The sequence below is a fragment of the Pleurodeles waltl genome, chromosome 8 (genome assembly GCF_031143425.1).
Source record: "Pleurodeles waltl isolate 20211129_DDA chromosome 8, aPleWal1.hap1.20221129, whole genome shotgun sequence".
In the NCBI taxonomy this organism is placed as follows: Eukaryota; Metazoa; Chordata; class Amphibia; order Caudata; family Salamandridae; genus Pleurodeles; species Pleurodeles waltl.
Genome location: NC_090447.1, coordinates 1,007,976,837 through 1,008,002,278, shown reverse-complemented (window position 1 = coordinate 1,008,002,278; position 25,442 = coordinate 1,007,976,837). Strand labels below are relative to the sequence as shown.

Genomic DNA, 25,442 nt, shown 5'->3' with positions numbered 1-25,442 from the left:
ACAGGGCCTGGCCTGGCATTGTGCTGCCCTTACCGAAGCTTGCTGCTCCCGCTCCCCCTCCTCTTTGCCATCCATTGTCCAAGTCCATGCCCCTGCTTTCTCATTACAGCAGTGTGACCTTTGTTCTGCCACTGCCCTTCCCGCTTGCCTTGAACAGCTAGCTTGCTGCCCAATCAACCTCTTCCCTGCCCTCTTTTGCTAGAGTCCATGCACCAGCCCCTCCCTCCTATATGGTCCGATATGCTACCACTGACCTCCATTTAGCTTGTTGTCCCTCCCCAATCCTCCTGCTCTCTGTTGCCCAATTCTGTGCCCCATCATTGCCCTTCTGCGTAGCCTCTGTGGTTAGTTTGCCTCTACACTCCTTCCCCCGCCCTCCGATGTCTGTGTGCTTGCCTCTGCTCCCTCCTTTTTTTCTCACCATTTTCCATGGTCCTGCCACTGCCCCTCCTATCTATGCTGAGTGTTCTGTTAAGCCCCTCCCACCTTCCTAGCATGGTCCGATGACTGTTGCCTGCCCCTATCACTTCCACCCTGCCTGTCCAAGTTCCGTGCCCCCTAGCCCCCCCCTCCTGTCCTCAGTGGTCCATTTTGGTGTCACTCCTTTCTGCCCTCCATGCTATGTTGTGCTGCATCTGCACCTCCTGCCTACCCCACGTGGTCTGTTGTGAAGCCCCTTCATCTACCCTCTCTTGCCTGTGTCCAGCCCCTACCCATGCCCTCTGTCCTTCATGGACTTTTGTGCATGTCCCTCCCTCTTGCCTACCTTGCCCATTGTGCTTCCACTAACCCTAATGCTTGCCATGCTTGGCCTTTTGTGCTGCCACATCCCCTCCCTCCTGCCCTGTGTGGTCAGCTTACTGCCCGACCCCCTCCCATCTTCCCTCCGTTGTCTGTGTGTATGCCATTATAGTTGCCATTCACGGTGTGTTGTGCTTTTGATGCCTATCCCACCTTGCTTCTCCAGCCCTGCCCCCTTCTCTCCTGTCCTCTGTTTTCCATGTGCAGGCCCCTATGCCCTCCCTCCTGCCTTGTCTGGTCCATTGTTGTGTCCCTGACCCTCCCTTTTGGCGGTCATGGTCTGTTATGTTGAAACTGTCCCTCCTGTCTGTCCGGTATGGTCAGCTTGCTGCACTTGCCTCTTTCCCCTCTGGTCCTTGTTGTCTATGTGTATGGCCCTGTCCCTTCCCTATTGCCTTACATGGTCCGTTGTGCTGCGCTGCCATCCTGTTTGTCCTGTGTAGTGTATTGTCCTCCAGCAGCCCCCGATGTCTGCTCTGTGAGGTCACTTTGTAGCCCCTGCCCTCTGTTATCCGAGTCCATATCCCTAACCCATTCTTCCTGCCCTCTGTAATCCAATATATCATACGTGCCAACATTTTGAACTTGGTAAGAGGGAGATTTTGAAAATAAAACCTGGGTAATTGATTTTCCATATTGATTTATATTGAAAAAGAGGACATTTTAGGCAGGAGACAGATGAAGCCCTTTTGGGTCTAAAAACATTGGGAGTCTCCTGCCTGAATCGGGTCTTTTGGCATGTATGGTTGTACTGCACTGCCTCTTCCTTCCACCCTCAATGGTCTGTTATATTGCCACAATCTCTCTTGCCTATAATGCATGGTCAGTATAGCTGTCACTGCTTCTCTGGCCTGTCCAGCTTGGTTACCTTGTTGCCTCTGCGTCCTCTTCACTGCCTCTGTCGAAGTCCGTGCCCCTGTCTCACCACAGTACTGTAATGTACAACTAGATCACTAACATTATATATTTATTACAAAAGTGTGGCACGCCTGACACTTTTTTTTTTTTTTTTCTTTTCTTTTTTAACACTGTTGTTTTATTGGCATTGGCACAGTGTGTTTTAGTTAGCATCACAGGTTAGTCCCAGTAATTGAATCAGGTATGCCAGGACCATCATCAGGGTTGGGACGACGGGGGCTCTCCATTACCATACAAAACTGTATGTTCAAAGAAGGTGGAAACAAGTGTGTAAAATGTTTAGTTCAACTAATTGAAAGCCTTGCCCAAACATATGCCTACTGCTTCCTGCTGGTGTTGGTAGGGTTCGAGACCCAGGGGGAGGTGCCCCGGGGGGGGGAGGGTTGGAGGAAGGGAGCAGCACCCCCTGACATCGCACTCATGCATAATGCACTCGATTGATATGCGTCTATTCAATAACACACTATGGAGACGCAGGGTCCCTCCCTGACTCGCTCTGTGAGTCTTCCACTGGAGCTCCAGACGGACGGTCTGCAACAGCCACTGCGTCTAGTGTCTCCCATGTCTCAATGACAATTATCCAGAGGGGGGCTATTAGTCTACATCTGATTCCTCTCTGTACCTCCCTTCCTAGTGCCCTCTCCTCAGCTTGTGCTCAGTGTTTGACGTCCGTCACCCAGGTGTCCAGTCTAGGTCCAATTTTGTGTTTTCAGGCCATCGCCACCCTCCTCTGTGCCAGAACCAGATCTAACTCTATGAACCTGTTACCCACTATATTAGGAGTCGGTCTACTGAAAAATACAGTCATAGCGCTAGTGTGCTCTCCAATTGTCTTTTCAGGGTGCGGTTAATCCTAGAGAGTACCTTGTCCCAATATTGTTGCCGGTTAGGGCACTTCCATGTCATGTGGCAGAAGTCTGCATCTAACAACTGGCAGCGGAGACAAGCCCCTGTTGTTCCCCCATACATGAGGTTGATTATGCAGGGAATGAGATAGGTCCTATGTGTATAATATATTATATATATATTTCAGGAGGGTGTTCCGTGAAACCTTGTGTGCGTATGCAAGAACCCGGGCCACTCCAGGTCCGTCGGTACCCTCACAAGGTCTAGCTCCCACTTAAGTCGGATGTCGCTCAGCCATCGATCCATCATTTCATTCAATGGCCTGTACAGCCAGGTCACTAAATGTGTTATTCCCCCCCCCCCCACACCCCCAGTCCCAGCATGGTCTGGATGACCACGCTGTTGAGGGGCTCTATTTCCCCCCTCACCCTCCCACCCTCAAGGTCCCACACCGTCTGCACCACCACCTCTTATTTCTAAAACTGCCCTTGGGGGGTGAGTCTTATCTGGTCCATCAGGACATTGAATGGTGCAATTATACCCTACGGAAAACAGTCCCCCAGAGTCATCAAGCAGCATCTGTCCAGGGCTCCATTTACTCAGTTGTAAAACAGGAGTAAGGATCTCTTTGCAGTAGACCAACCAACCGAATATCTGGGGCATATGGTCTAGCTGTGCAAGATTTCTTAAGTGCTGCATGCCAGACCGTCATGGCCGTCTTCACAGTACCTTTGGTCTAGGGTCGCCACGACTCGATGTAAGCAGCGGTGCCATGAGGGTATCGCTGTGTTGGGACCCATTATCTGAACCCATTTCCATCAAGCCTCGCCCATGGAGTCATAGCGCTGGCCATTGTAATTGAACGGCTGTGTAGCAAAGCACAAAATTGGGAACTCCCATCCCCCCCCCCCCCCTACTCACTCTCCCGAGGGAGGCGGAGGGTAGACAGTGCCACCCGGTGTCGCTCTCCATCCCACAGTAGCTCCCCTGTAGGAGCACATCCAGTGCCCTAAACCATGACCCCAGTAGGACCACTGGTAAATTAGTAAAATACAAAAAAATCCTAAGGAACATCACCATTTTAAAAGGGGGAAATCCGCGCCATAAAGGGCAGTAGGGTATGCCAAAAGGCTTCTGCCGTCTTCAATGAGCAGCATTCAGTGCCTTACTGAGTATTTTAAAATCAGTGTTTAGCATAGAAAGCGACCTGGAATCCGAGATTATAGCATCAGGGCCCATACCCTTAAGGAGCTGCACCAACAAGCCTTCCCTGGTCGAACGCTGCAACACCCCCTTCTCATAAGCCTCAGCATAGATCTCCGTAAGTTTGGGTGACTCTTCTCCTATAAACCATTTATAAAATTTAAATGGAAGTCCGTCCGTCCCCTGTGTTTTCCTGGCCGCCAGGTACCTAATAGCATCTCCTAGATTGTTATCAGTACAGCCAGAGTCAGCAGCGGTAGGGCCTCCAAAAAGTCACCCAGTGTATCTGGAGGCTCTGCCCGCAGAGGAGAGTACAGGGTCAAATAATAGGCTCTGAACTCGTCATTAATCCTTGCAGGTGAGAACAAAGTTTCTCCATCTTGGACTGTCAAACGAGTGATGGGGAACCCCTACCTTCAAGGCATATCAGTCAGACCAGTAGTTTATCAGCCCTACCCTTTTCTTCATGTGCTTTTTAAGTGTATGTCTTAAAATCATGGCAATAGAGACTTTCCATTGCCTCGGTATGGAGATCACGGGTCTCTAGCAGGTGTTTTTGGGCCCCTGGATCTGTGCCAAGGGCTGAACCCCATTTATGTAAATCAGCTTCAAGGCCGCCCGCCCGCCCAGCGGGAAAGCCCCAGCAACGATGAAGCCAGCTCCGAATGGAGCTGGCGGAGTTGCTGGTGTGCGACGGGTGCAGTTGCACCCGTCACGATTTTCAGTGTCTGCTTTGCAGACACTGAAAATCTTAATGGGGCCCTGTTAGGGGGCCCCTGCAGTGCCCATGCCAGTGGCATGGGCACTGCAGGGGCCCCCAGGGGCCCCACAACACCCGTTCCCGCCATCCTGTTTCTGGCGGTGAAAACCGCCAGAAACAGGATGGCGGGAAGGGGGTCGGAATCCCAAGCAGCGCCGCCGTGGAGGATTCCCTGGGGCAGGGGAAAACCCGCGGGAAACCGCCGGTTTCCCTTTTCTGACCGCGGCTTTACCGCCGCGGTCAGAATGGCCCCTGAAGCACCGCCAGCCTGTTGGCGGTGCTTCCTCCGTCCCCTGCCCTGGCGGTCCATGACCGCCAGGGTAGGAATGACCCCCTAGATCTCTTCTAATCCCCACCGTTTGTCTCGGGCAATGCCCCTGCACGACCACCTTGAAGGCTTTCCACTCAATGCTCCTGTCCGAAGCCGTTACATGATTATTAGTGAGATATTCGGCTACCCCAGACGCCAGTGCATCACGATTGACCTCATCCTCGAGCGCCGTCGAATATAAACGCCATGTAGGGATGAAAGGGTGTTGTTCGTCTGTTAGCAGAGCCGCCATTAGGGGGCTGTGCTCAAACACCATATGGCCCAAGTATTAAGGATGTGTAAACGAGCCACTGAAGGACCTAGAGCATACAATTTGGTTTATTCTAGTGTGCACTTGGTACAGGAGGGAGTCGAAGGAATAGTCCGTGCTATGTGGGTGTTGGGAACACCAAATGTCCTCCATATCCCATTGAGACAAGCCCGTCACCAGTCCTGCCACAACCCTAGCTGTCGCAGGTCCCCGTAGCGGGAGGGTTATGCAGTCCAGAGTGTGCCATTACGAACACTTATCCCCACCAGTGGCTACAGCGACTATCCACTTTGGATATTGTAAGGTGGGATTCTCGCAACATACCGATCTGGACCACTGCTCTCTTCATGAATTGAAGGATTTTGTGATGTTTACCTGGCGAACCCAGCCCTCGGACATTCCATATCATAAGCCTAAGGGACCCATATGTGCTCGTCATGAGTCCTCAGTAGAAACCAATTCCCCACCAGCACCCCCGCTGCCTCCCCACCCACCACGACAACACAGAAGTATTGCATCAATGAACCAGTGGCAAATCTGGGTGTAAGCTACATTAACAACAAGCAAACTCCCTTTCGCCAGGGCAGCACAGCAACGGCTGGCCACCCAAACCATCAAAAGCAATAATCGGGAATTCAGTTCCATCATCTCGCCGGGTGGCCTGGTGGATGATTGGGGGGGATAGGTTCTCCGTGTGGCTACTGTGTACCAGTCAGTGATCCAGACCAGCCCGAACATGTGGCCCGAGCCTCTTCTAGCTTGCAGTCAGTCTACTGCCGTTTATGTGGTGGTATTTTATATATGTCCGGCCACCGCCTGGGGCGTCACATGTGCCACATATTTTGGTCCTTTCTGCCACATAATTCCAGTGGCCTTGCGTATGACTAAAGGGCTAGTAGGCCTACTGGAATATTTTTTTGAAATAAGGCCCTTAAAACACAAATTACTCCCAGGTGCAAAACAAAAGTTCCAGCCATAAGAGAGCTGTAATGTGGAATGATATAACAATTGGCCAATGTCATAAGGTGAGAGAGTCGTACTGCTCTGGGTGGTGCCAAAGCCAACCCTTTGTCTATTTTATGTACAGAAATGGCATCAAAATGTGACATACAACACCGCACTCAAAGCAGGCCTAAAAAAAAATGTACAGGAGCGGCGGAGCAGAAAAATTGGCATTTTCAATGTTTAAATACATAAGACACCAAGGGGTGCCCATGTTTTCTGTGACTCACCCCATCCCGCTTGGTCAGTGCTTGCTTTTAGCCTACAGCACTTTGCATGTGTTTTGCACACTTCTGTGATTGGGCTATATTTGGGCTCTTTTTTCTCTGATTACCACATTGGGAGACTTATTATTTTGAAACTCCCTAATCTCCTCATTTACTGCAGTATCCTCAGTAGAAAATGCTTTCAGTTTTACACCTCAATTCTATCAAGATGGCTGTCAGATGTGCCATCTCTGTTATAAATTCAGAATGTTAGCACTCTAGTTGCTCATTAGAACACTGCAGTTAACTGCTGATCAGCAGGGCGTTAACTGGCAGTCTGCTGCTGGTATTGAAAATACATGTTTCAATCTACTTGTCAGAATGTTTTAATGAAATAGAAGAGGAAGATATTTGAGAGCTCACAGTGTGTCCCACTTTGTCTTTCTACAACACTAACCATAATTTGTATGATGAAATGAAACCCCCTCATTTTATTCTTTTCTAAATAACATGTTTATATTTTTACCAGTTTAATCAGTTTGACTCAGTCAAGATGGCTTTGAGTGTGCCACACTTTTGTTATAGGTAAGACTGTTAGTGTTCTAAGAGCAAAAGATCAATGGATTTAATCCAGGTCTGTGACTAGTGGTGACTGTTTGAAAAGTTTCAGCATTCCGTCCATCATATTCTTGTGGAGCCAATCAGATCTCACCATGAGATCTGTGCTTAGACTCCGCCCTGACATGCAAATTTGGATTTCCTTTAGTATGTCAAAAACTACTGAATGGATTTACACCAAATAACAAAAAACTCCTGGATTGTTATCAGCGCACCCAGGGCCTCCCGGTCCGCCTCAGCCAGAGTCGACAGCAGTAGGGCCTCCAAAAAGTCACCCAGTGTGTCCAGAGGCTCCGCCCGCGGAGGAGAGTACAGGGTCACAAAATAGACTCTGAGCTTGTCATTAATCCTTGCAGGTGAGAACAAAGTTTCTCCATCTTGGGATGTTAAACGTGTGATGGGGATCCCCTACCTTCAGGGCATATCAGCCAGACCAGTAGTTACCAGCCCTACCCTTTTCTTCATGTGCTTTTATGTGTATGTTTTAAAATCATGGCAACTGTGACTTTCCATTGCTTCGGTATGGTGATCACGGGTCTCCAGCAGGTGTTTTTGCCCCCCTGGATCTGTGCCAAGGGCTGTACCCCATTTATGTAAATCAGCTTCAAGGCTTGTAATGTTTAAGACTAGATGTCTTCCAATCCCCACTGTTTGTGTTGGGCAATGCCCCTGCACGACCACCTTCAAGGCTTTCCACTCAGTGCTCCTGGCCGAAGCCGTTCCATCATTAGTAGCAAGATGCTCATCTACCCTAGATGCAGTGCATCACGATTGACCTCATCCTCAAATGCCGTAGAATATAAATGCAATGTAGGGATGGGAGGGTGTTGTTAGGTTGTTCCAAATTGAGGTGGCGTGGCGATCAAAAGAACAATGGATTTAATCCAGATCTGTGACTAGTGGTGAGTGTTTGAAACGTTTCAGCACTCCATCCATCATCTTGTTGTGGAGCCAATCAGATCTCACCATGAGATCTGTGTTTAGGATCTACCAAGACATGCAAATTCGGATTTCGTTTAGTATTGCAAAAACTACTGAATGGATTTCTACCAAATAGAAAAAGAGCGCTTTCTGGACCACAAGCTACTTTTCTGCCAAATTTGGTATAATTCCGTTAAGCAGTTTGGGCTGCAGTTGTGTCGAAAATCTCTATAGGAATTAACATGGGAAACACACTTTTTTGACCCCCCCCCCATCTTTTTCCCTGCCCCTTCTTGAAGGATCACCCCAGAACATTCCATGCACCAGAAGATCTAACAAGACACTTCTTTTTGGAAAATTTCATGAAGATTCGCCAATCGGTACTAAAGATATAGTCAAGTCTTAAACTGACACTATCTCTTTTAACACCAAGTCTTTTGGCGGGTCTTGGGTTTTTGGAAAATATTCAAGTTTTTATGTGTGTGGTGTGGGTTTGAAAGAGAGCCTGAGTGCATTTTTCTTAGATAAATGTTTACCACAAAATGCTGAAACCTAGTAATTGGGTGCCTCTCAATTGGATCAGCATACTCACTTGGAATTCTCATTCCTCTTCAAGGGACTAGCTGATGAGCTGGTAGCAAGTGAGTAGGGGTGGACTCTTGGAAGTGCACAAGGAGGGGGTGATTCTGACACTGAAAATGCTGCAGAAAGAGATTATGTTCAGAGGCCAAGTTGTTTTCTTTTTATCAGTTTTACACATTGGAAGTTTGCAGATGAAAATAACTGTATTTCAAATGGATTTTTGTATGGAAGCCACTAATTCCTGGGATATAGCCTCGAGAGAATAGAGGTTGAAACAATTGTTGTTCTAGCAGGTTGGAACAGCAAAGGAGTTTCTGAATGAAATATTGGTAAATCGCACCTCAGCCAAATAGTCTCAATACTGGTGGTACCTGAATTGTAGAATTGTATTTGATAATGTCCTGTTGAATGTCTAGGGTTGAGATTACTGTGAAGCAGCTATATCTAAATGGGTTAACATCCTCTTGCCCTCTCGTGAATCTATGTAGTTTTGTTTTTTGAAGGTGAGAAGTTACATGATGATCTATTCCACAGAGCAATTTACAGATAAAGAACTGACTAGATGTCACATTATTCATTTCCGCATGAGCATGTTGAAATATTGTTCCGACGTTTTATCGAACTGTTTCATTGTTTCGATAAAATACCTTCAATTTAAGAGCTGCAATCGCAAAAAAAAATAATTTCAGATATTTTCTTTCTCCTAGTGGAAGAGGAAATTGGAAACTTGAAAGTCTGTCTTTACTTTGAAGTATAGAGGAAGGATGGCACGAAGAAATTCCAAAAAGACAAATGTCTCCAGCTCCATGGAATCTGAGGAAATCAGTTTAGAAACCTCTGTTCCAACTGATGACATTTCCTCATCCGATGAGAGAGGTGACGGGACAAAAATTACTCGACAGCTAATTGAGAAGAAGGAACTTATGCATAATCTTCAGTTGTTAAAAATCGAACTGTCCCAGAAGAATCTGATGATAGACAACTTGAAAGTGGAATACCTAACAAAAGTAAGTACACTTTAGAATAAAGTAGTAGGCTAGAGGCACGTTTTTCAAAGATGTTTCACATTTATTGTACAAACTTCATTTGTAAAAAAAAAAAACAAAAAAAAAATAAAAAAATGTTGACGATGCAGATCTTCAAAATGTGATATTTTAATTGCTAATATGAGAAACCATATATATATTGTCTTAGTTCACAAAGTGTTAACGATCAAAGTTGTAGATTTTCTCATTCTCTCTGATTAAAGAAAACGTACTGACTTTGTTTTCTGAAAAGTATAATATATTTGTTTCAGTTCCAGCCCAGTGGAGAAAAATAAAAAAACTAGTGCTACTTTTTTATAGTGCTCCTCAGAATTCCTGTTGAGGAGGAGAAAAACACCCATGTGAATTCCCTGCTGTTTTGAGGGAAATACTGTGGGATGTGGTATTTTGTTTGAATTAAGTGAGATTAAGCATGGACAGTGACTGATATAATGGGGCCAAATACAAAGAATTTTCAAACTCTCTAAGTATCGTAGTACAAAATACTTTAGAAACGACACACAATATCCAAAGCGTATGATTTGTTATAGTGACCAACCGTTGTAATCATTCTTTCTAGCTCTTGTTACGATTGGCCTACAGTAAAATATCTGCACCCAGCTCAAAACTGCTGTAGAGCAAGATGACTTGCGCAATAGATTCAGTGACGGTGTGAGATATATGTGGTCTGCAACTTCTACCATCCTTGTGTAGATAGTATTGTGTTATTTTTGTATCGATGTGCTTGTGATTGCCCCAACAAATATTATTGATGTTGCAATAAAAGAATAGTTGAGTGATGTGCAGTGTAGCATGGTGGTGCACTGTAATATTTGTGGCTTACGTTTGTAGGATACAAAATGCTTACAACGGAAATGAGCTAAATCCAATACACATTTCCACTTTTTTTCTGTGAACCTTACCTATAATGCTGATTTGATTGCTGGTAATAGTCTCTTTAAACATTGGGAAGCCTTTTAATCTTGAAATCAAATGTTAACATTTCTAAAGCACGCTGGATGGAAGCTATACTTAGGCATTAACAACCCTAAAGCCTCCAGCTGTGTGTAATCACCTGATTAGGTAGAACATCAATACTAATCTTGATTGTTTTATTGTAAGTGCCACCCTAACATGAAGGGAGATTGTTTTAACAATTGAATAAAAAAAAAAAATGTTTTTAAGCAAAGCTAATTGAAGGATGGTATTGAACGTAAGGTAGAGGTCAAGCAACGTAAGCAAAGCCAGTTTCCCCATATCCAATATTTCCAGACAGGTATCAAAGCTAATTCTAGACTGAAGTATCTGGATTTTCACCATGTCACAGTTCAAACTCCAGTGATGATCTAAATATGCTTTGAGATAGATGGTTCCTGTCTTCTTCAACAACCCATCAACCTCAGGACACTGTGCAACAGGTTTATAATTGCTGGGACCAGAACTGCCCAGGCTTTTATCCATTATATGGGATGACCACAGCACTTTTAATTAGTTCTGAAACAACCCCTTCACTTAATGACCCATTGATAAAGAGGTCAAAATATGAAACTTATGCCAGAATCCTTGCCCTATATGATGAATCTTTAGGTGTGATTTGCTTAACATCTTTGAAGATACAGGGTTTTGAGTGCGTGTGGAATTGCCTTCCATTCCTAGAGAGGCTATATTATTAATAGGAACTTTCGGAAGCACTGAGGAGGGAACAGTTGAGATAATGCTCCCCCTTATATTATCAAAGTTGGAATGGATTTGGGAATGTAATCCAGAAACCAATAGGCTTGCAATTGCTGGAAAACTTCCCAGGCTGTTTTATCTTTTGTTTAAATCTTTTTATTGCATTTTTGACAATCAGAATATAAAACGATTTAAAGGTATAGCATGTGACAGTTTAGGCCGTGACCCAGACTGTTTTATTTGCACACAAGGACGTTCTGACAAAAGTGATTCCGTAGGTGTTAGCAGAAGGACACAACAAACAGTGTTAGGAAATGACCACTGTTCCTCCGTGTGATAATCACAGTTATGAACTGGGGGATGAGTGAGAGTTGAGTTCCCACAAAGTTAGAGATTATTCCTTGCCTTTGTGTAGTCATCTAATGTATCGTTCTCTTACCTAAAATCCTGAAATAAACAGAGTTTACTATTTCTGTATCTAACCTCCCTCTGTCTTTTTGCCAGGAATCTTCAAACAGGTAGGCACCCCATTAGGACTTTTGTGTTCCAGTATGCCTTTTCTGAAGTGGGGAATCTTAATTATAGTCCCTGTAGGGTGTGGGGGCCCCAGTAGATTGAATCTAGAGGCTTGCCAGGTCTATTCAGGGAAGTCCAACATTTATAAGGGTAATGTTTGGAATACTAAAAGGCCTAGGGCCTGATCTAGAGTTCGACGGGCAGGATTCACTGTATTACCAGTGCATTATATCCAATGGCCCCTGTAATATGGCGGATGGGACATCAGTCACATTTTTGAAAGAGTAACCCATCTGCAGGCCCTCAGTTCACCAATCTGATGTTAATGAATAACACAATAAGACAAATAGCTACTTTCTAGCTTTTACTTAAACTAGATAATGTGATCAGTAGTTTAACACTTAAACAGGCCTTCAGAAAAATAGAAAGTCTATGCCACTCTATGCAGTAAATAACACTTTTAAATCCTGGTTCTGCAGAGACATGCTAGGCTCTTGTTTGTTATTTCTCCCTTCTACACAGTAAGCACTTGGTTTGTGAGGGTTCTAAGGCGTGACATACAGTTGATTTAGCTAATGTTAGATCGTGGCTTTTAAACATGTCAAGTAAGTTTATTTTGATATATGTTTGCGGAAGCCATCTTTCATAGACTCGCACTCTCCTCTTACTTCAGAACCCTTGCAGCAGGGTGTGTGGATGTGCCAGGTTTGCTAGTCACTCTTCTAGATTTAACAACACGCCAAAGAACCCCAAAATGAGATTCGACATTAAAGTCTTTATCTAACCTGATTGTGATTGGGAAATGAAAAATATAGTGGATCTATGAGGTACAAGTTTCCACACACATCTTAAACTATCATCGTCAGCCTTTCAGTACCTCCGGTCAGCAACGGCTCCAAGTGTTCAATACTTTCCCTGTGCCTGTACATTTAATACCTTTTAGCACTAATTATTTCTTATTTAGCACATGGCTACAAAAATGTGTCAAGTATGTCCCTTTGCATAAGTATTCTGAAGCTATGAAGATTAATGCTACTTTTCCCATTCTGAGGTGGATTTCTACAGGGTCACCCTTCCTTGACTCCGTGATTACAAATGCGTGCACCTGTGAAGAGGAATGTTTTCCTCTTGTCCTGTTAGTTTGAAAGGTATCAGAAAGAATGGCATTTCTGAACTGAAAAATATGGCAATACTTGTTAGAATTACCATTCAAACAATTAATATACTGTAGACCCCAAACCTGTTGCATGCATTCTGTTACACAATAAAATTCACATACTCAGGCCTGTCTTGCATATAACATACATCAATCTTTATTCATCTTTAACAACCACAAAAGATAGAACAGTGACAATAGATGATTCCTAACACATGATTAAGGTACATAAAAAGAGCCCTTCGAAGAAACTGGAAAAAGGATACCTACAATATTAATTAAGAGAAATACACTTTCTTAACCGCATTGCTTGTTTAAACAATGCGATCACAGTTAAGCAAGTGGAAACCACCTGTAACATCTGGAAAAATGTCATGGCTGATTTACAAGTCCTGAAACAATTTCTTCTTAAAAGTAGAACAAGTAGGCTTTTCATGAAATTTGCAGTAGAGAACATAACACATCGTGCTCTGTGGTGCCAGATCATTACATGGGCAGGATAGCAAGGTTTTGACCCACTTGCCCATCTTGGGAAATGTAACCTGAAAATGTATAAGGTTCTTACAAAAACAATACAGAAGATAACTCATTCAAAGTTATTCAAAATTTGTAACTATAGGAGGGTGTGCCTACGTCCCCTACATGATTAAGATTGAAGAATAAGCCTAAATAGTTTGTGTAATTAATTTCTCCAACAGAGATCTCTCCAGGCATTTGAATACATAAATGGGAGATTTTGGCCCTCATTATGAACTTGGCGGTTGAGACTGCCATGCCGGCAGAGGCGGAAATTTCCACCACCGGCATGGCGATCTTGACCACCACATAATGTCCACAGTGGGGACTGCCACAGGCGGCCTTCCACCACCGCCAGGCTACCGCCAACAGGCAGCCTGATGATGGCGGAATTCTTCATCTGACTGGGCAGCACTGCAAGCAGCGCTGCCCTCCGCATAAAGAACCCTTGTTCCGCCAGCCATTCCCTAGCGGTTTCAGCTGCCAGGAAAAGGCTGGCGAAAGCGGTGCTCTGGGGCGCCCCTGGGGGCCCCTGCACTGCCCATGCTCTTGGCATGGGCAGTGCGGGGGCCCCCGTGCACAGCCCCGTCGTGCAGGTCACTGCCTGATTTACGGGCAGTGACTTGCGCGACGTGCTGCCGCACTGCGGCATTGACAGCAATGTCCAGGCCCAGCATTCCGCTGGGCCGGCTGGCTGGCAGAAACACTGTTTCCGCATGCCTGCCCAACGGAATGTTAATTATTCATCCGGCGGGTTCTCAAGGAGGCTGGCGGTCTATGATATGACCGCCAACATGAACAGGGCAGGAACTCCCGCTGTGTCCTAATGACCCCCTTTGTTTTTAGGAACTGTAATCAATGAATCCGGGTTGCTAGAGAACTCTGGTCTCCCCAAGCTTCTGCAGAGAGAGTCAGTGTATGACAACCGTGGAATACGTTAGGCATACTCAAGGGACATACAATCTTGTAACACTGAGTGTTCGAATGTAGGCTCTGGTTTGGTCCTCGCTGCATGGCAAAATAGTAGCGGAGAGGATTTGATAAAATCAATCAGGTAAGTAAGTCCAACTTCTTTATGCACTATAAAGTTAGAGCAATGCAATGGAAGAGCTAAAAGCTTTTTAAGAAAGCAATTTTCCACAACCTGCAAATCTCCACAATCTACAAGGCCCCAATCATCAGCAGCCTATGTTGTCATGAGACACTGTTAGTCATACACATCATGTATATTTCTTTCATGGGTTTCTGTCCCAACTTATAGGAGAACTTAAAAAATGCTTTCAATAGAGCTCCTAAATAAAGACTTCTAATAGGTCTTTGTTGAACTCCTGAGGCCTTAGACTCTAAGAGGATGCCCAGATACAAGAAAGTATTTACCTTCGCTATGGGCTCCTCTCCTATACTAAAGGAACACTTCTAAGTGGGTCTAGGGCCGTAAGACATGATGATGGTCTTCCTGAAGTTGGTTCTCAGGCCCAGGTTGTTCATGTAACTGATAAATACATCCAACCATCTTTGCAGGCCCACTGTGGTCCTCAATATTAGAACAGCATCATCTGTATTAAGTAAAATCAAAACAAATTGATTTGCGGCATGTCAGTGCCTTTCTCAAGAAGACTGTTTTCTAAGTTATTAATGTGAAAGTTCAAAAGGAAAGGGGCCAAAATACATCCTGTCTTACCCTTCTTTCTATAATAATCTTAATGATACATTCACCATTCAACCCATATCTAACTCTGGCAGCAAGTTGTGACATAAGGTCATTAAGAAATTAATGATTGCCTCGTCAACCCTTTGTCTCTTTGTGATAGCCCATAGTTTGCAATGTGATACACAATCAGATGCACAGGTGAGATTCATGAACACCTGATGAAGTGTTCCCTTATTAGCCTTCTTATTTTTCACAAACATTAGGTTGGGAGCTTGGTTGACCGTACCCTTTCCCTTACAGAAACCATACTGAATGTCAGTAAGGATATTATTTGCTTAGCTCTGTCTTCCAACCTGGCAAGGATAATACACCCCATTACCTTGACCAAGATGTTGAGGAGAGAAATAGGTCAATAGCATTTCAGATGCACTTTACAACCCTTTTTTTAAAATAAGAACAATGATGATGGATTTGACCAATAAGTTGGGAGGGGCATGCTTTAAATATGGAGTTAAATACCATTGTTAAAATGAAAGCACAAAAATGAATATTATCTACATATATGCCCCAGATGACAACTTTGTTGAGGTGTATTATTTTGTTTAATGTACTAAGGTTTCAAGTCTTAATTGCATTACAAAATAATCCATGCTTTCTTGATTGATCTTTCTTGAGTCACAACCCAGGAGTGCTTGCTGTCCAGTTAGTAGTGCAGTTGCTGTAAAGGCCATGGGACACTATTGGCAAAAAAGACTTATAAAAGAAGCTCCCAGTAACGAATGCTCCCCACAGGATCTGGAGTAAAAAGCCTGACAGTGGTTTAATTATTAAATTATAAGGAAAATAGTATATTTTGTGCACAGGCAGCAGAGTATGCATTTACTCAGGGCACCGGATGCCAACATCCCGTAAATAGAAAACATTCCACATATTCTGTGAGGTGCAGTGTTTACACATTACATTCTCACAAGTGTAATACAAAATGGAATTTCAACTTAAAGGGCATTCAACAGTGGCCTATTATTACAGTAACAAATGTACATTGCTGGTACTCACCACAACTGTTAATTACATCTATTCAAGCAGGTGAAATTGAGTTTAGAGTTCAGATTGTAATTAAGGGCCAGATGTAGGAAGCCTTTTGCGCCTCGCAAACGGTGAAAAACGCATTTTGCGAGGCGCAAAAGACCTTACGCGATGCAGAGTCACATTTTGCGAGTCGGTACTGACTCGCAAAATGTGATTCCGACTCGCAAATAGGAAGGGGTGTTCCCTTCCTATTTCCGACCGCATCGCGATGTTGAGTTGTTTTGTGACCGCGAAAGCGGTCGCAAACCAACTCGCAGTTACCATCCACTTGAAGTGGATGGTAACTCATTCGCAAAAGGGAAGGGGTCCCCATGGGACCCCTTCCCCTTTGTGAATGCCACAAAAAAGTATTTTTCAGAGCAGGCAGTGGTCCTATGGAGCACTGCCTACTCTGAAAAAACCGAAACTAAATGGTTTCGGTATTTTTTCTTTTTGCAGCTCGTTTTCCTTAAAGAAAAAAACAAAAACTGCTTTATTTAAAAGCAGTCACAGACATGGTGGTCTGCTGTCTCCAGCAGGCCACCATCCCTGTGAGTGCCTAGACTCGCTATGGGGTCGCAAACTGCGACCCGCCTCATTAATATTCATGAGGTGGGTCTTTGCGACCCTATAGCGAGTCGCAGAAGGTGTCTGAGACACCTTTCTGCATTTCATTTTGCGAGTTGCAAATTGCGAGTCGCTAGTACTCGCAATTTGCAACTCGCAAAATGAAACCTATGTGCCTGATTTAGAGTTTGACAACTGGGTTACTATGTCACAAATGCACTTGTAATACAGTGGACAGAGTATTTATCATGTTTTTGTTGGAGTAAGCTCTCTGCCAAACTCTAAATCAGGTCTTTAGTCCTTACCCTCCTGGGCAGTTACCAAAAATGCCTATTTCCTTTCCACAGCTCACTTTCTCATTTTCTCTCATTCTCTCTCTCACTTTTGTGAGCTCACTGATGCTCTCATATTCTCTGACACTCTCTCTTGTGATGTTCCATTTGTTCTCACCTGCACACTCACTTGTCTGTCTCTTTCCTTCCTTTTATTTTTGATTGTGTACATTTTGTTCTACTTTGTTTACATAGTAAACAAAGCTTCAAGCATTGGTTTATTTACCTTACCAGATTAGATATTTTGCCAGATTTCAATTTTGCATTTCTACATCTTGCGATGTGGATTGACGAATGAAGCACGGTAAGGATGAGAGCCATTAAATTTATTTTCTATTTACTGCTTTTCCTTTAAGATTGAGGAGTTAGAAGAAAAGCTTAATGATACATTACATCAGAAACAACTGTTAGCATTACGACTGGACAGCCAATCCAAGCTACAGCAGGAAGATTCCAGGTAAGCAAACTCATCATTTTTTAAATGTATTTCTTCACCTCATCAAAACAATTAAGTTGTTTTATTTAGATTAGTAAAAGTGCCCGCTTAACAGTGATTCTGCTGTTGTATGGCGTTTTAGCCTCAAAAAAATGGAGTGTTAACTTGGCTCCTAAAATGGTCTTGGAGGACGGCGAGCGTCGCCAAAACCCTGGGATAAAACCTTTTTCCTACTGCTCCCCAGTGCACAAAATGCATCCATGCCTGGATATAGTAGTCTGCTCATCCCCACTCTGCCCTTCCATTTCCTCTCCTGACTACCTCAGTATGGAATTGTCAAACCATAGTCCCTTGATACTGAGCCTTGGTTGAGGCAGAACCCCCCTCGCCCATCCACACTTGGCACCTACAGGCCACCACTCTCAAGGATCCAGCATTCAGTGATACTCTATCAAATCAAATTCTTGAATACTTGGTGCACAACAACAGATCTACTTTCCTGCCTAATGTTCAGTAGGAGGCCTTCAAGGTAGTTGTCAGAGGCCTTTACATTTACATGTTCTCAGGAGTACATAAAACAATGCTCTGAGAAATGGATAATACCAAACAAGAATACATAGCCATAGAGAGAAGAACAGCAGATTGCTGCCTGCTCCCCTCCCCCCCCCCGAAAAAAAAATCTATCCCTGGGTGATTTATCTCTGTGAGGCCAAGCTTTGCCTGATGAGTCAGCTCCGCTGCCTGGATTATGCCTCTTTTACAGCATGCACACATTTGGAGGGCGATAAGTCTGGCTGCCTCTTAGCATGGTTAACCAACAAGGAATCCAAATAGCCCAGGTGGTGTCCATCCTCAGTCCGGATGGCACCTTTCTCCATTCACAATAAGCCATAAAGCCTTCACCACCTATTACAGGGATGTCGGTCTTCTCAACCCCCCTCCCTTCACCGGGATGGACAGTCTCCCTGCCATATTTTATAAGATTTTTACATGCTCTCTTGCTCCAAAATTGACTGAGTCATACAGGGCCATGAAGGAGGCCAGACACATCACGGACATGTTTTGTGAGGCCTTGCTAGTTTCTCTCTTAAAACCCAGGAACAACCCCACAGACCTTGCGTCGTATCTATACGAAGCATGGTTTACAAAATCCTTAGCAAGATCCTGGCCAACAGTATTCAACAAGTGCTTCCACCCCAGTGCATGCAGACCAAAACAGACATGTAGGAATACCTTCCTGAATAGCCTGTGTTTTCTTTAGCATCATGCAGGATGTCCAGGGGAGGTGATACTGCCCTAGTGTTAGGGTGTGAAATGCATTGTGCAGATCTAAGTCAGGATTACCTGTTTGCGTGCTGTCAAAGTTTGCCTTCAGCAACATATTGTTAGATTAAACTGCATACCTAATATGGACCCAACAGTCTGCGTTGGTTTACTGGGACAACTTTCCAAGGCGTTCCGGTAGGGCTGCCCACTCTCCACTTGTCACTTTACCAATGGATCCCCTGGTGACCTGTGACAGGCAGGGTGGTAAAGATTATGGTATACCTCTCCCTGATAGAATTCATGTGATATTCTTATATGCTCACAGTGATGCAGCAATCAAATCAAACTGCACCATTTCCTTTCTCTTAGTACCTATCTAAAAATATCACTATCTACCCATGTTATCTCCCTTCTCAACATCTTGGCAATTCCAAGAATTGGATAAGGTAGGCTTACTCACTTAATGTGACATGCTTCATCATCTGCCACCTCAATCCACCCTAGTGAGATAATACTACCAGGGCGACTTTCGCCTCCAGGGGGTCAGAAACATGTCTGTGATGGTTGACTGTTCGGTACCTGTCAACCAGAACACTAGGGTTCTGGTAGGTTTCAGGGGGCACCCCTAACGTGCCTTCTGGGTGCATGTCACAAACCCAAGACTGGCATCAGTCTGGATTTATTAAGACCAGGTGTTTGATACCAAACACCATGGGTTTCAGTGAAGCAAATATGTAGCTGGGTAACTCATATTGATGAGTGTTCAGTACATACCTCAAGATGTCTTCCCTGTTCACTTGCAACATCTAGTAATCGAACTAGACATTACAGGGACATAGCAACTTGTGCCGATATGTCATTGCACCAAGGCTAATGCACCCTTTCTTAGGGCTCTAATGCCTACTGTAGGGGTAAATTATATATACTTAAGTGCAGTGATTGGGGCATGCCACGCAATGAGTTGCCCTGTCGTATTTTCTCTCATGACTTGCACCATGACACGCAGTCTACAAAGGCAGTCTATGTGCATTTTTTAGGCCGGTCCCTTAGGGTGGCACAATACATGCTGCAACCCTTAGGGACCCTCTCTAGTACCCAGACCCTAGGTAGCAGGGATGTCACTTACCAGGGACTTACAGAGGTACTAGAGTGCCAATTGTAGACAATTTAGACCTTTTACCTTGGTTTAGGGAAAGAGCACTAGCACTGGAGCCCTGGTTAACAGGAACATTCTTTAAGTCAAGCTGCATTACAGTGAACTAGTAATGTCCATCTGGGGTTGAGAATGCGGTTTTCTTATCTGTCTTAAATGTGCAGCAGCTTCCATCTGAGAAAGCTTCCAAATCTCATTATATATGGCATACAGGAAATGTTTTAAACGTGGTTTCCTAGGTTCTAACAATAAATCTTGTAAGTCTATTTCCTCAGAAAGGAGACGAAGATGTTGTTTTAGAATTGCTAAGGTGGAGGAACGAAACCATTGTTGGCACAGTTTATCTGCACTGTATGTGGTAACAATACCAGAGTGTTTCCCCGAGACATAGCGAGGGTCTGGCCTGCATGCTTTGAAACCCTCTGAGGAATTAACAGAACATGCCTGACAACCGTTTGTGTATCTTGGCCACAATAACCACCCGCCAGCACTTGAAAGTAAGGAATTAAAGGTACTATTCTGAACCCAAGTTGTTAATTGAATGTTTACCAATTGTGAAATTTAGCTGGTGTGGGGATGCTGGGTGCATTAATTTCCTCTGTTTGCTAACCTCAAGCATGATCTGTGCTGAACTGTTTCATTTAAGAATATCATTTGTAAGGGAGTTAGGCATGCTCTAAACAAAGCTCCCCTATCCCATATCTACCAGTTATTTGTTCCCCATTCACTTTTCACATGAACTGTGTTCTTCCAGTACTCATAACCTTCAACAGCAAGTTGGGAAACAAAGGAGTCTGAGTAAATCAGTTTTGTGTCAGTTAGCAATATTTTCCTCATTCTGGAAGGTGGTAATTTGAAATAATATGCCTCGGCATTCCTAATGTTGTGCCTAGTGAAATATGTAAACTTTTCTATATGTGTGTTTTGGAGCTCTCCACAGGTGAAGTTGAGCAGTGCTCCCATTGTGTATAATTGAAGAATGATCTTGGTTTACTAGCCTGGTGCTGAAAGTAATGCCCCCAATTGTTGTAATAGAACATTTTCCCATAATTTGCTGTGTTCATATACACATATTCACTTTCAAAAACAGTGTTGTAGTCTAGCCTAGTCAACGGAAACAACACCTGGTTTAATAACATCAGTTACTGAAATTTTCTACACAAATGTAATTCAAATGACCTCAGTGGGACTGTTTATGTCAAAGAGCACTTTATCCAAAACAATCCCATCAGGAATCAGAGCGGCTGAAAGGTGTTAACTCATCTACCAGCTCAACGGCGGAGCGTTCAGGATGATAATGACCATTAATCAAGCTAAAGAAAACAATGACAGAACAAATCCAAAGCAGAAAGGCAGGCAATGTCATCATTATCCACAGGTAACAGCATGGATAACCCAAACAGTTATGTCTATGCCATATGTGCAGCTTACATGTCTTTGATATAGTTTCTGTTGTAGAAGCAGAAGAGTTAGAAGACAAGTCATCAATATCGACGAAGTACCCAGAAGCAGTCTGTGCAAACACAGGAGCCGGTGCAGAGCTTGGTGGATGAATCTACCTGCTGTGGTGGTTCATAGTAGACAATGTTGTCTGTCTTTGTTGAATTAGTGTAGCATAGTTCCACATCTTGGACTTGTCTTGTCAATGGAGTGGTGACTTGAATCAGCAAAAGCTTATTCTCTTCCCTCCCCATGCTCGAGGAGGCATGGTGCTTGCAGAAATGTTACTTGCTGCTTGTAGAGGTATGTCCAGTTGGGTAGTGAAAGGGGAACGGGTACTACCCAAGGGACCTTGTCGTCTACTGTGCAGGATCGGCCACATGGTGCAATTTGACGTTGTCTATAGAGATACATTTGTTTCCTTTGGAACCAGGCAGGGATGGTAAAATGACAGTTCTGGTACTGGGTATTCCCAGGACTGGGGCCAGTGCTCTGTAGGATGGGCTGAACTCCTTCACAGCAGTCTTTCATGAACCAGATCCCCAACTTCAAGAATCCAGCCAGTAGATGTTGCTGGCAAATCCCTTATTCCCGAGGTGGCTGTACATGCGGATTAATTATCCTCTTGACATTGTTGTAGCTTCTGTAAAACAGTGACACGTTCATTCATGTCAAACAGTGTGTCCATCGGCACTACGCCAGTACCATCAAGATCTGGGACATACATAGGCATCCCAAATAACACCTCATAAGGGATGCGACCTCCCAAGGACCTTCTGGGTAGATTACTTACTGCTTTCTTGACCCAATGTAGGCGATTAAGCCCTCTACGGCCTGACCCTGATACTCTTGCTTTTAAGGATTGCTTTAAGTCTCGATTCCTCTTCTCCACAACCAAATTACCCTCGGATGGTATGGAGAGGAGTAATAGAGGTCAACACCCATCGTCTTCATGGCATCTCTGAATGCCCCAGAGGCAAAAGCGGGGCCCTGGTCTGAATGGAATGCTGCAACTGCATATGATTATGACCTGCAAATCTTTAATAACAGCTGACCATTGTGGCCATACCCACAGAAATCTAGAACAAGAGTCCACAATGACTAAGATGTATTTGTATGCACTACCAGGTTGTAAAGGACCACAATGGTCCAGGTACACACATTGTAGTGGTCTGTTTGCCACTAAGAAAGATGTCTGCCGTGGGCGTTTAATTGAGATCCTTTTATTTGTTGGTAAATGTCACAACAAAGGACATATTGCTTGGTCTGTGTATATAGACCTGGCTGCCAAAAGCTTTTTTGTAAAAGAAAAATAGTGTCCGTCACACCTGCATGAGCAGAAGCGACCCCCCTCCTGCACCGCTTTGAGATCTGGTCTTTGATCTTGGTTAGGAATTGCACAATCTCATACCTCAGAAATGGTTGCAAATGCAACATTCTGAGCACTAACAGGTGTGTATATTTTGCAGGGTATGCTTTTGGCAAAGGCTGTCTGTCAGCCGAAGCTTTCACTGCAGCCAGTGTCTCATTTTTGTATTAGAACGAGTTATTGCAGCAACAGAAGCCATAGCTTCTGTGGATTTGGCAGCGTCATCATCCAAAGTATCTCCTACAATGTGTACTCTTACACGTTGGTAGCCCAGTGTATGTAGTACATGAGCATCTGGTAGTGTGCCCTTAAGATTAGCTACCCTCCCCCACAATGTTCTGTGTTTAATGGTGTTCCCCGTGGAGTATATAAACATGTTCAAACACCAATGATTGAGATAATCATCGTAGGACTGGACACAGTGGTACGAATCACACACAGTTGGTGTGGGCTGTTCCAGATCCATATGTTCCAGTGAAAAGATTAGAGCCTTAAGCTCTGCCAGCTGTGCAGTGCAGTCCCCTGATGTCTACGTGTACGTATTTTGAGGGTGAAAAACATTATCACTCATTACCCTGCTTATGGTTGCACACGCAGCTGAATATTGATGTTTTGTGCCTACAGCTGGTTGTACTGAACCATCAGTGTAAATGATAGTTTGGTATTGATCCAGTGGTAGTATTTTAGTAGGTATGGGGTACACTGGCTCATATTGGAGAAATTCTTGTGTTTGTAATTTTGGGTAAAAAATGTAATACACATCAGTGGCAGTCAGGAAGGTTGCCCATTGAATCCAGTGTGGATGTAATGCTGTAGCGTTAGTAGCACTTGCTTTGGTAACAACCTCTAAGGCTGGCACCGGGTAATGACAAGGATGCGTTGGGCTAGTGGCCTCTCCATAATGACAGCCATCTGTACAGTAGTCAGTATTTTTTCAGTGGGTGCAAAACGTTGTTCGGCATTTGAATAAAAATTTGTTTTGTATGCTATGGGTAATGTGTTGCCCTCATTGAAAGTCACATAGGTGAACCCAGTGACACCAGCAATTACTCTGATGACCAAGTTTTTTTTTTTTTTTTTTTTGTGCGTGTGTGTGTGTGTGTGTAAATGTTTAGCTTCTAGCATATCCTGCTGAAGTTGTCTGAGAATTCAGTTATGTTCAAGTGCCCAATGGTTGTTTGAAAAATCTGGACAAATTAAGTCATAATCAGGTGTGTATGTTCTGCCAACGTTGAAGAAACCCAACAATGATTGTAGTTTTCCTGATGGTATTTGGTGGCTGATGTTGTGCACATTTCTCTAGAACGTGTGGGGCCCTTCACTTGCCTTCATCTGATAGCTCGTATCCTAGAAATAGGACACTGACAAAAGCAATTTTTGTTTCCTTGAAATTACATTTATAGCCCTGGGCAGCGAATCTGATCGACCCTGGTAAGATGAATGTTGAGGTCGTCGTCTGTGAGATAAATATCATCCACATATGACAACGCTTCGGATCAGTATCATGTAATATTGAGGTTACCCGGGCTGAAAACAACCCTGGGCTATTTCTTACATTCCTGAGGCAAGTGCCAAAGTATCACTGTGAGCCTAATGCACTAAAGGTACTAGGTTTTGGTCTGAACCCTAGACTATACTGACCTATAGTAATATAGGATTCAGAGATCATCTTTGGCAGCTTGTGCTCCTGATTCTTTTGAGGAACCTACCAGAGCCGTTGACAAATGACCAGTGCTGCTCCCTCCCCTATAATGTTGCTTAATATTATTGAGGAGTCTGTGTCGAAGTTACATATCAGTTTCATCCAAAAATCCAAGGCCGGAGCTGCCCCGTACTCATTTTGAAATTGTTTTAACACTTCATGCAGAATGGCAAGTGTCGGGGTAACGTGTGGTTGTTTAAATTGCAGCAAAGACTATGCCCCAAGTGGCGCAGCCCTCTACTGAGGGAGCCATTTTGAATGGCAAGCACATTGTGAGAATTCTAGGTATATCTTGGGGTCCCGTATGGGGAAACACTGATTTCAGCTGATTTGTTTTTTGTGGGATCCAGAACTGAATATTTTCCCGTTCCGTGGATGCCTTGCCCATTACTGAGTGTACTGTTTGAGGATTAATTCCTGTAACTACCAATTGATGGATAACTGGAGCAGCAGCCCTTGTTGAAGCGGTGTTTAAAGTCCGTATTACGAACTTTATTAGTCATCTGTATATTGCTACTAGCTCATTGTAGAGTGTGCATACGTCTACTACTTGCATAGCCTGTACTTCGGGATGTGGTGTATACGTGGCAAATGTAAGCCCGATTGGTCCGTTATAACTTAAAGGACCTAATCTCATGGGTTTTATTACATGTGGAAGGGTGCCATTGAACCAGTTTTGGTGTTCTTAATAAGAAAATGGTATTTCTAAATGTTGATAAGTCTGGTACCGCTGTGGTACGTTTGCTATTCTGGAAGTGTGAAATGTGTGTGAATTGTCATTCAGTTCAGGAAAGGTGACCCAAGAAAAAATGATTGTTTGGTATGCTTCATGAGCTACCACAACAAATGTGACTTCCCCGCCATTATCAGTTAAGTCATTGCCAGGAAGAAACAGCATAAGTGCTTGTTCTACAGCTGTCTGGGATGTTTATGGAGTTTGCCATGTTGAGGAGAGGGTATCAGAGTTGGAAACACCAATGGGGGATCAAATCCTTTTTAAGGTTCAAGCTTGAACAACCTACAATCTAGATAGGTACTCCCTATTCAGTTGAGGAGGATTGTCTCGAAGGCCCCAAACGTCTCCATATAATGGTGCTTTAAGGTACCTTAGTGTGTGTGAGGCAGAGATACTC

General features: G+C 44.1%; 1 protein-coding gene across 2 annotated transcripts in view; it reads left to right on the top strand.

Annotated features, from left to right (window-relative positions):
- The window catches only part of PIBF1 (progesterone immunomodulatory binding factor 1), an 843,837-nt gene that overhangs the window by 24,954 nt on the left and 793,441 nt on the right, over nt 1–25,442 (top strand). For both annotated transcript variants that reach the window (XM_069205285.1, XM_069205286.1), the window contains exons 2-3: nt 9,146–9,445; nt 17,300–17,400. In XM_069205285.1, the coding sequence (XP_069061386.1) occupies nt 9,203–9,445; nt 17,300–17,400 (344 nt within the window). In that variant the 5' untranslated portion in view covers nt 9,146–9,202. The remainder of the gene's footprint in view (nt 1–9,145; nt 9,446–17,299; nt 17,401–25,442) is intronic.